At 39.6% G+C, this 12037-nt stretch overlaps 1 protein-coding gene across 1 annotated transcript; it reads left to right on the top strand.

The window, feature by feature from the left end:
• Positions 1 to 3926: 3926 nt before the first annotated feature.
• LOC311488883 (SLAM family member 5-like) lies at positions 3927 to 9949 on the top strand (the record flags this gene model as incomplete). Its single annotated transcript, XM_084545745.1, has 3 exons — positions 3927 to 4290; positions 9447 to 9731; positions 9831 to 9949. The coding sequence occupies 3 exons, from the start codon at positions 3927 to 3929 to the stop codon at positions 9947 to 9949; spliced, it is 768 nt and encodes a 255-aa protein (XP_084401871.1).
• Between the last annotated feature and the right edge of the window lie 2088 nt (positions 9950 to 12037).

The raw sequence follows: 12037 nt of genomic DNA, 5'->3' as shown, positions 1-12037 counted from the left end.
TATCTTGTGTGGAACTTTTTACACTAAAGTTGTTTTCCATGGAAGTTATCTGTAGCCTGTGTAGTTTTTGTTGTGCCACAAAGTGTTTTAGATGAGGGAAAATTCAAAATAGTGATTTCACTGTCAAAGCATGAGGATATGGCGCCACCTTGTGGAATGTTTGCTACCAGTCATTGTTTCCTTGATAAAAACGAGTTTTATCATGTTTGCAGGTCTCTCTGATGGTGTCTCCATCTGTCTGGTGAAGACAGTCGTGTTCTCTGTTGGTCTGATCATCATGGTGTCTGTCGTCATCAGTGTCCACCTCATGGAGAAGATCAGGAAACAAGAATAAACAGTTCAGTTTTTAGGCACCCACAGTTCTCCATTTAAGTCCACAGTGCCTCCGTGCAGTCCACAAGATCACCAGAAAAAAAAAAAAAGAAAAACATAATAAATAATAATGAAATAAATGTGTATTTATAGAGAGAGAGAGAGGAGCTCATGACCCAGAGCGAGAATTCAGTGTCCCAATGCAGAAATTAAAAATAAAAACTACAAATTTTCCCCACATAGAATATACTTTCAGTGTTAAGATCATCTCTCATCTATGTAGTCCCTCCATTTCTTCCAGTATTGGTCACCTTTTTCAGTATTGTATTTCAGGTAAAATGTTAACCTTTCCATGTTATGAATTCCTTCCACTATTCCTATCCAGTCTGGAATTGTCGGACACTCCTTGCTCAGCCATTTCCTGGTTATTGCCTTTTTGCTACTTGCCAGTAATACTTGTAATAGGTATCTATCTTGTTTATTTATTTCAAGAGGTATGTTTCCTAAATATATAACACTGAAACTGAGATCAGGCTGCAAATTAATTATTGATTCAATTGCTGCTATAACGTCTTCCCAATAAGATGATATTATGGGACGTCCCCGGAATGTGAAAGTGGCCAGCTGACATATCACCACACCCTCTCCAACATCGTCCTTGAGCTGGGTTATTGGTCTGTAAACTTTTGATTCTGGGAGTTATAAAAAATCTCATAATGTTTTTCCAGGTGAATTCCCTCCACGGATCGGAGCTAGAGGTATGGACAAAGTCCTACAAATATTTAACCAATCATCCTCAGTTAACTGTATATTAGCGTCTTTTTCCCATCTTGATTTAATATACATTGTGGAGAGACCTCTGTCCTTCTGTAAAGCTGAATCAATCCGGGAGATTAGTTTTAAAGTTTCCTTTATAAGCATTGACAAATATCTCTATCAGGTTCATTCCTTCTTCTCCAATAGTTCTAATGTTTTTATTAAAGTAATCTCTCAATTGAAAATATCTGAAGAGATCCTGTTTCTCCATATTGTGCTTTTCCCTGAGACACTCAAAGGAATGTAAGACAGTATAGTAATAGCACATGTTAATATTTTTTTTCTGCTTTTTTTTTTTTTACTTGAATCTTTTAATCAACTTCAGTCCTAATCATGAATACCAAATATTTGATTAATCTCTGACGTTATACCCTTTATATTGCAGTGTTTGTGATGGCATCACAAATTTTTCCGTTAAAATAAATAAATAAATAAAAAATAAACACAAAAATTGAGATATTTTCATTAATCTAAATGAAAAGTGGATTTTTCTCAGGGCGACAAGTAAACACAGCCTGGAGTATAGGAGCTGCACTCGTTCACACAATAACAGGAGGACCACCTCCAGGGCACCAGGACCACCACCCTGGGCTCACAGCAACTGAAAGGGAAAGAAAAGAAAACTAAAGGGGCTTACATGACACAAATCGAATCTGACAAATTAACAAAACAACAAACAGGATCATAAACCATAATCAAAATGATATTTTCAACCAAGAAAAGTCCCAAAAGGAAAACCATTTATTAAATTTGCAATATGGAAAATAAAGTAAACAAAAGAAGTAGCTGACCAGACAAAATTACCAAATAATGTGTAACATTGCACAGAACAGGAAGGACTTAGCTCAGGTGGTGAGGACAGCACAGGGGATTGTGGGCTGTCGTCTACCAGATCTGGACTCTGTGTATGCTGCCCGAGACCAGAAGAGGGCCAGACGCATCGCAACAGACCCCACCCACCTCTGGCCATGGACTGTTTGTACCTCTTCCTTCACTGAAAAGTTACAGAAACATCAAAACCACAACCAACAGACTGAGAGACAGCTTCTTCTCCAGAGCTGTGAAGTCAGTCACACCCCCTCCCGCCCTGCACACACACACACACACACACACTCAACCCTCCCCCCTGACCCCGCCCACCCTCTGCCATGGACACTCTACAGTCATTGCAATGTTTGCACTGTGTACAAGGTTTGCTGCTAACAATTCATTCCTATGTATATATTTGTACAGCTGTATTTTTACTTTTATCTTATTTTATTCTTATAGTTAAAAATTGTTGCTTATTCCATTGTCTTTCTATATTGCACTATTTAAGCCAGGAGCTACTGCACAAAATTTCGTTATGTTCTCACATAATGACAATAAAGGATTCTAGATTAAATGATGAATTATAAAGCTACATCAAACTAAACAGAAACAACCTAACCTGAATCAGTTAAACAAAATAACTGAAAATAATAAAATCTGAATCTAAAGACTAAATTAAAAGCATCATAAGGAAAAGGAAAGAAACAGAAAAACAGGTCTCTTTCACCCATTAAAACATCCCGTTAAAGATTAGCCCTACAGGCAGCATGCTAACAGTCTTACACACTACGTTGGCTGCACCAAGTGGCCAATACAAAGCAGCAGTAGACCCACCCAGCAGCCAGTCAATGAGGAAGGAGAAGTTAAAACATACTGTTGAAATCTGAGGTCAGCTTTCAGTTAAAATATGACATGCTATGACAACCAGAAGCAAAAGAGACTGTATTAAACCATATAACTAACCTGTATATACAAATAGTAGAAGCTGACCTTTGAGCATTTAAGAGGTAAAACCATGAAACCGGAAAAACACAGCGATGACTAGACTGTAGCTTGTGGTGCAGTGGTTGGTGAAAAACATGTCACACTGTTACACTTCTATTCAACAAAGCAAGAAGCTCTACCATGTCTCTCTCTGTGATACTTGGACTGATGCTCTGCCTTGAAGCAACAGGTAGGACAAGAACACTGACTAATTAAATGTTGATAACAGGAACAGCAATGATACCAGCTTCTTTATTTGGATTAATAAAAGTAGCAGTAGGGGCACAAGTTGATTGAGTTTTTATCTAATGATTAGTAAAACACACATGTAACCTGAAAGAATGTGTTGTTCTATCAGAGAAGAGAAGATGACAGTAGTTTATCTTTCTTTATATGTAGAATCATGAACAGATGGACCAAGAGAGCACAGATATAAAAAGAGGGAGGGGTTTATAAGAATGGCTTCTTTATATTGAAATAAACTGTGAACAAATTAAGACCTAAACTAATATGTAGTGTTATAAAGGAAGCATCACTGTGAGTTTTTATTTTAAATAAATGTATTTAAATAGACACTTCTGACTTCTCTCTGCAAACGATAACTCAGCTTCCTGTTCCTGTTCTGAGAAAATAAAATGCACCAACTAAAAATCTTCAGTACTCAGTCTTACAAGTCAGTGTCTCAATGTCTGTATATAAAATGTGAGACAAATCATATTCATGGGGCAAAATGTGACAAGAGCTATTAATATACTGTAGAAAGAGGTTTGCCTCTTTGATTTTCAAGTAAAGCTTTGAACACATTGAATAGTTGTCAGCACGAACAAGACAAAACGTTACGTCCCCTTGCAGCCCCTCTGCTGTCCTTGCAGTGGCAGTGCAAGTGTCTTTAGGTGGTGCATGAGCTTGATTTCCTCAACCAGCCACATCTGAAAAGGTGTCACATGGTTAAATATGAAAGATGGAGAGCAAACATGTAAGACAAAGTATTGACATTAAAAACTATGCTGTATATTGAGTTAGAATTTTATTTTTCATTATCATGTATCTACTGTTTTACAGGGTCCAGTGCTGTGACTCCTGTGTTTGTGAAGAGAGGAGATGATGTACTTCTGGAAGTCATGGATAATGCTCCAAAGGAATTTCTACTTCTTGTCTGGAAATTTAATACAAGCAATGTTTTAGTAGCATATTCACCTGGTGGAAAACCAACAGTCTATGAAGGTTACACTGGAAGGGTTGAGTTCTCTGTGGAAAAGTATTCAGTGAAACTGAAGAATCTACAAGATGCAGACAGTGGAGTTTATACAGCACAAATGACAGGGGCTAAAGACCAAACAGTAGCTGAGTACATGGTCAGTGTTCAAGGTAGGTTTCTTAAGATTTCAGACACTGACAGAGAACATTTGCTGAACCTCTTTTGGTTTTGCTCTGACACTTTTATCATGTTTGCAGGTCTCTCTGATGGTGTCTCCATCTGTCTGGTGAAGACAGTCTTGTTCTCTGTTGGTCTGATCATCATGGTGTCTGTCATCATCAGTGTCCACCTCATGGAGAAGATCAGGAAACAAGAATAAATAGTTCTCCACTATTCAAATAAACATAGAGCTCAATCTCTTCTAGTTTTTTCTTTTACCACTAGTTTTTGTTTGTCGTCGTCGTCGTCTTCCGCTTATCCGGGTCCGGGTCGCGGGGGCAACAGCTTCAGCAGGGAAGCCCAGACAGCCCTCTCCCCAGCCACTTCCGCCAGCTCCTCCGGAGGAACCCCCAGGCGTTCCCAGGCCAGACGAGAGATATAATCCCTCCATCGTGTCCTGGGTCGGCCTCGAGGTCTCCTACCGGTGGGACATGCCCGAAACACCTCTCCCGGGAGGCGTCCGGGAGGCATCCTTACCAGATGCCCTAGCCACCTCAACTGACTCCTCTCGACGTGGAGGAGCAGCGGTTCTACTCTGAGCTCCTCCCGTATGTCCGAGCTCCTAACCCTATCTCTAAGGCTGAGCCCGGCCACCCTATGAAGGAAACTCATTTCGGCCGCTTGTATTCGTGATCTTGTTCTTTCGGTCATTACCCAAAGTTCATGACCATAGGTGAGGATTGGAACGTAGATCGACCGGTAAATTGAGAGCTTCGCCTTTCGGCTTAGCTCTCTCTTCACCACGACCGACCGGTTAAGCATCCGCATCACTGCAGATGCCGCTCCGATCCGCCTGTCGATCTCTCGCTCCCTTTTACCCTCACTCGTGAACAAGACCCCGAGATACTTGAACTCCTCCACTTGAAGCAGGACCTCCTCCCCGACCCGGAGTGGGCAATCCACCCTTTTCCGACTGAGGACCATGGCCTCAGACTTGGAGGTGCTGATCTTCATCCCAGCCGCTTCACACTCGGCTGCGAACCGCCCCAGCAGGAGCTGAAGGTCGCTGTTCGATGAAGCTAAGAGGACCACGTCATCCGCAAAAAGCAGGGACGGGATCCTCCGATCACCGAACACAACACCCTCCCCCACCCGGCTGCACCTAGAAATTCTGTCCATAAAAGTTATGAACAGAACCGGTGACAAAGGGCAGCCCTGGCGGAGTCCAACCCTCACTGGGAACAGGTCCGACTTACTACCGGCTACACGGACCAAACTCGCACTCCTTTGGTACAGGGACTGAATGGCCCTTAGTAAGGAGCCATCCACCCCATACTCCCGGAGCACCCCCCACAGGATGCTCCTGGGGACACGGTCGTAAGCCTTCTCCAGATCCACAAAACACATGTGGACTGGTTGGGCAAACTCCCATTTCCCCTCCAGCACCCTAGTGAGGGTAAAGAGCTGGTCCATGGTTCCACGTCCGGGACGAAAACCGCATTGTTCCTCCTCGATCTGAGGTTCAACCATCGACCGGACCCTCTTTTCCAGCACCCTGGCATAGACCTTGCCAGGGAGGCTGAGGAGTGTGATCCCCCTATAGTTGGAACACACCCTCTGGTCCCCCTTTTTAAAAATGGGGACCACCACCCCGGTCTGCCACTCCAGAGTTTTTGTTTGTTTCTTTATAAAATGAGGTGTAGATCATGAGGCATACAACCCTCCATTCATTCACCTGTAAACCACCATCAAAAGGAAACAGAGACAACTACTGGAAGAGTCATGACACTGTAAACATGATTTTACGACATCCAAAAGCACAAGAGACATTTCATAAATTTACACTGTATTTACATCAGACAGGACAAAAGCCTCTACATATTTGTTCATGAAGTTGGTTCTCAGGCCAAAACTAGTTTTTCTCACGGCTTAACAGATCAAGGGATTGCCACTCCTGCTTTCACGCCTCTGTCTGGTCCGTACTGTCTTTCTGCTCATATTGTTGAAACCTGAGATCAGCTTTCAGTTACAATATGACATGCTATATATATCCTGTAATACATTAAGTATATATAAAATAAACAATGTAGAGGACAGTAAACCTCAAATGTGGTTCATTCTGATAAGGCGGCTGTGATGTGGGGATGTGTTGTTACTCAACATTAAACGCCCAGATAGGGACAAAAGTGCCCTTTTCAAGTTTTTTTTTTTTTTTTTTTTGATTATGTAGCATTGCTTATGGTTGTTGCTATGATATTTGGCAAAGGTGTGTATTTTATAACAGATATTAATTTTTCAAAAACAAATCCTATAATACTCTATTTTTACACTGTCTAACCTAAATTGTTATGTTGTTATCAATAAGAGACAAAAGTGTCCTTTCCCAAAATGCCATAGTAATAGCACGTTAATATTTTTTTCTGCTTTTTTTACATGAATCTTTCAATCAACTTCGGTCCTAATCATGAATGCCAACTATTTGATCAATTTCAGAATTCCAGAATTTTAACCCTTTATAGTGTTATAGTGCCAGTGTTTGTGATGGCATCAAAAATTTCTCTTAAAAAAAAACAAAAAAAAAAAAACACGCACACAAAATAATTTGAATGCAAAGTGGATTTTTCTTGGGGAGGATTATTAGAGCCTTGGACATGTCAGTGATTAGTAGCAACACTAATCTTCCTGTATTTTTTTATTTATTTATTTTTTTGTAGTGTCAGATTTAAAGAAATGATGTTACGTTGTTACCAGTAAGGGACAAAAATGTCCTCCACAAAAATGCCATGAAAATAGCATATGTTAATATTTTTTTCACTTTTTTTACATAAATCTTTAATCAACTTCAGTCTTATTCATAAATACCAAATATTTAATTAATCTCTGACGTTCTACCCTTTATATTCCAGTGTTTGTCACAATTTTTTTCCGTTAAAAAATAAATAAATAAACATAAAAATTGAAATATTTTCATTAATCTAAATGAAAAGTGGATTTTTCTTAGGGCGACAAATAACCACAGCCTGGAGTATAGAAGCTGCACTCGTTCACACAATAACAGGGGGACCACCACCAGGGCACCAGGACCACCACCTTGGGCTCACAGCAACTGAAAGGGAAAGAAAATAAAATTAATGGAGCTTACATGACACAAATCGAATCTGACAAATGAGCAAAACAACAAACAGGATCATAAACCATGATGAAAAATTATATTTTAAGTCAACCAAGAAAAGTCTCAAAAGGAAAACCATTTATTAAATTTGCAACATGGAAAATAAAGTAAACAAAAGAAGTAGCTTACCAGACACAATTACCAAATAATGACCATGCCCCCCCACCCCCCCACCCGCCATGGACACTTTACAATCATTGCAATGTTTTGCACTGTATATTTACAAGGTTTGCTGCTCACTATTCATTCCTATGTATATATATTTGTACAGCTGTATTTTTACTTTTTATCTTATTTTGTTCGTATAGTTAAAAATTGTTGACTATTCCATTGTCTTTTTATATTGCACTATTTAAGCCAGGAGCTACCGCACAAAATTTCAGTCTGTTCTCACATAATAACAATAAAGGATTCTGGATTAAATAATGAATTATAAAGCTACATCAAACTAAACAGAAACAACCTAACCTGAATCAGTTAAACAAAATAACTAAAAATAACAAAATCTGAAACTAAAGACTAAATTCAAAGCATTATAAGGAAAAGGAAAGAAACAGAAAAACAGGTCTCTTTCACCCATTAAAACATCCTGTTAATGATTATCCCTACAGGCAGCATGCTAGCAGTCTTACACACTACGTTGTCTGCACCAAGTGGCCAATACAAAGCAGCAGTGGACCCACCCAGCAGCCAGTCAATGAGGAAGGAGAAGTTAAAACATACTGTTGAAATCTGAGGTCAGCTTTCAGTTAAAATGTGACATACTATGACAACCAGAAGCAAAAGAGAGTATTAAACCATATAACTAACCTGTATATACAAATAGTAGAAGATGACCTTTGAACATTTAAGAGGAAACACCATGAAACCGGAAAAACACAGCGATGACTAGAAAGTAGCTTGTGGTGCAGTGGTTGGTGAAAAACATGTCACACTGTGACACTTCTATTCAACAAAACAAGAAGCTCTACCATGTCTCTCTCTGTGATACTTGGACTGATGCTCTGCCTTGAAGCAACAGGTAGGACAAGAACACTGACTAATTAAATGCTGATAACAGGAACAGCAATGATAGCATCACTGTGAGTTTTTATTTTAAATAAATGTATTCAAATAGACACTTCTGACTTCTCTCTGCAAACGATAACTCAGCTTCCTGTTCCTGTTCTGAGAAAATCAAATGCACCAACTAAAAATCTTCAGTACTCTGTCTTACAATCAATGTCTCCATGTCTGTATATAAAATGTGAGACAAATCATATTCATGGGGCAAAATGTGACAAGAGTTATTAATATACTGTAGAAAGAGGTTTGCCTCTTTGATTTTCAATAAAGCTTTGAACACATTGAATAGTTGTCAGCAGGAACAAGACAAAACGTTCCGTCCCCTTGCAGCCCCTCTGCTGTCCTTGCAGTGGCAGTGCAAGTGTCTTTAGGTGGTGCATGAGCTTGATTTCCTCAACCAGACACATCTGAAAAGGTGTCACATGGTTAAATATGAAGGATGAAGAGCAAACATGTAAGATAAAGTATTGACATTAAAAATTATGCTGTATATTGAGTTAGAATTTTATTTTTCATTATCATGTATCTACTGTTTTACAGGGTCCAGTGAAGTGACTCCTGTGTTTGTGAAGAGAGGAGATGATGTACTTCTGGAAGTCATGGATAATGCTCCAAAGGAATTTGATTTTCTTGTCTGGAAATTTAATATAAGCAATGTTTTAGTAGCATATTCACCTGGTGGAAGACCAAGAGTCTCTGAAGGTTACACTGGAAGGTTTGAGTTCTCTGTGGAAAATTACTCAGTGAAACTGAAGAATCTACAAGATGCAGACAGTGGAGTTTATACAGCATGAGTGACAGGGGATCGAGAACAAATAATAGCTGAATACATGGTCAAAGTTCAAGGTAGGTTTCTTAACATTTCAGACACTGACAGAGAACATCTGCTGTCATGTTTCTAAACCTCCTCCACCTACTTTCCTCCATCAGATCCAGTGTCTCCAGTTGATCTGAATCCAGACTCTGTGTCCATCAGCTCAGACTCCTGTAACCTCACTGTGACCTACAGCACAGAGGACTCAGACATTAGCAGCACTTTCAGATGTGACACCAAAACCTGCTCTCAGGAGGGAGGAGAGCAATCAAAGGTCATCAACTCTGGAGCTTCCCTCCGTGTCCACCTGTTGAATGACACAATCATCTGTAACCATAGCAACCAAGTCAGCTGGACTCAGAATAAGACAAAGATTCAGGATTTCTGTTTCCTACCTGTTGGTAAGACTGACAGACAAAACATTTTGCTAATAATAACATAAAGGTTAATGTAGCTGAACCTGTTCTGGTTTTGCTCTGACACTTTTATCATGTTTACAGGTCTCTCTGATAGTGTCTCCATCTTGTCTGGGACCTTCGTGTTCTCCGTTGGTCTGATCATCATGGTGTCTGTCGTCATCGGTGTCCACCTCATGGAGAAGATCAGGAAACAAGAATAAACAGTTCTCCACTAATCAAATGTACATAGAGCTCAATCTCTTCTAGTGAAAATCTTAAAGTTACCTGTCAATTTTTATTCTCTTGTAGCACTGCTTTTAGTTTGTTTCTTTATAAAATGAATGCATCCCTGTTGTCTTTGATTTAAACTCACAAAATCATGCATAATAAATATAGCAGTACCTGAACAAAGGCAGAAATTATGGAGACTACAAACCAGCAACATGATGTAAACAATGCACCATTTAAAACTTTTACAAATAGAAGCTTTGCTAAAGTTTCATGATGAAGGAAATGTATGCAACACTTCAAGGATATTCAGAATTTCTTTAGCCAAGTAACACTGAAGGTAAACATAAATGTTGTCACTCCACAGGGTGTGTGTTGCTGATCAACCACTGATTGTACCCAGTGATCCAAGGGCTCACTTAGTAAATAAAATGCTTGTGATGAGAATTATTTTTGAGGATATTATCTGGAAAATTCCCTAAAAACAATATTTGTGGGGCCCAATTGCATAAAGCAGGCTTGACAAGCTCAGAGCTGACCCATCCAGAGATGGAGAACAGCTGATCAGAGTTAGACCAGACACCTCTGAGTATATTCTCTCTGAACATTGGTGAATGAAAAGGTCCACTGTATAAAAGGGCTAAAGTCAGTCACAATTTGACTTTCTTCCATATAACACACATTTCATTCATAATGTTATAAATACAGGCCTATAACTCATAACTGCATGTTTTTGTTTTTATGAATTGTGTGAAATGGTCAAATAAAAACAGGTAATACAAAACGATTATGTGGTCACCAAGGTGAATTGGTTTAGTCTTGACTTCTGGTCGTGAGTGACAGCGTTGGGGGATGGAAATCTGTTGATTGTCGAGTGTCAAAAAAACAGAGATGGACAGAAAAAGGTCAAAGCCATCAGGTGACCAAGTTAGGAAAAAAATAAAAGAAGAAGAGGAGAAACGAGCAAAAGATAAAGGTATGTTCTCTCTGTATGATTACAGTATCCATGTCATGAATGAAGGGCTAATGTTAATTGTTGGTATACGTTTGTTAGACTTTTTGCTATGATGCTTGCAATGCTTATACAACAGTAATTCGTCTTAACAAACACCAGATCTAATTTCACCGTAAGATTATGCTTTGCAACAAAACTGTTACAAGTTTAGTTATTATTTATTTCCATCAAGTTGGGTCCTGTAATTAATTCATATCTGTAGGTAGTTTCAAAGATGAACATTTGCCATTTGCTACAACTCTATTTCGTGTCAAACTTAGTTTAACCAGTCAGAACTAAAAGTGTACCAAGCATAGAATTCGAGGCAGTAACCAAGGAGCTAATTGTTCCTCTCTGAAAGATAGATTAATATAGCATCTAATGACTGACATTTAGCATGTAAGGGCATGTTTATTTAAAATTGCAATTCATGGATGTTTTGTATAAGGCTGCGTTCAGACTGCAGACGGATCTCATTCAAATCTGATTCCTTCTCATATCCGATTTTTAGGGCTGACTGTTCACGCTGCCTTTAGCAAGTGTCCAAATCGGATATGGTTCTGTTCAGACTGGGCCACATTCTTCACCGGTCTGATAGGTTGCTGTAGCAACGAGCGGAAGCGTCATTCAGCACGTGTATTTGTCAGACGTCATATAATTGCGACAGCGACAAGCAAAACAAGCAAAACAACAACAAACAACACGATGGATGTACGTCACGTCAGTGTAAAGATTTATAAGGCATGCAGTTTCTTCCTCTGTCCAAGGCGAATTGTTTTCAAAGTCCTCCTCCATTGTGATAGCTGTAATATCACTGTCCGTGGCCGTAACGTGGCTCCTCCACAACGGAAATAGGCACGCGGTCTGGCGCATTGGTTCTGGCCTGGCGTCGCGTAAGTGACGTCACGGACAGTCAAAACCCATCTGAGTGTTGGGAGCTGTTCAGACTGAGACGCATCTGTCCATATCCGATACGAATGCGATATGAAACTACCTCTGGATGTGGTTTGCAACCGTTTGGCAAAAATCGGATTTCATGTGATCTGTCACTGTTCAGACTTCAAAATCGAGATCCGATTCAAATCTG

The sequence above is a fragment of the Chelon labrosus genome, assembly GCF_963514085.1.
Source record: "Chelon labrosus genome assembly, chromosome: 6".
Classification (NCBI taxonomy): domain Eukaryota; kingdom Metazoa; phylum Chordata; class Actinopteri; order Mugiliformes; family Mugilidae; genus Chelon; species Chelon labrosus.
The sequence above is the reverse complement of the archived record's forward strand: the minus strand, read 5'-3'. Positions and strand labels throughout refer to the sequence as shown.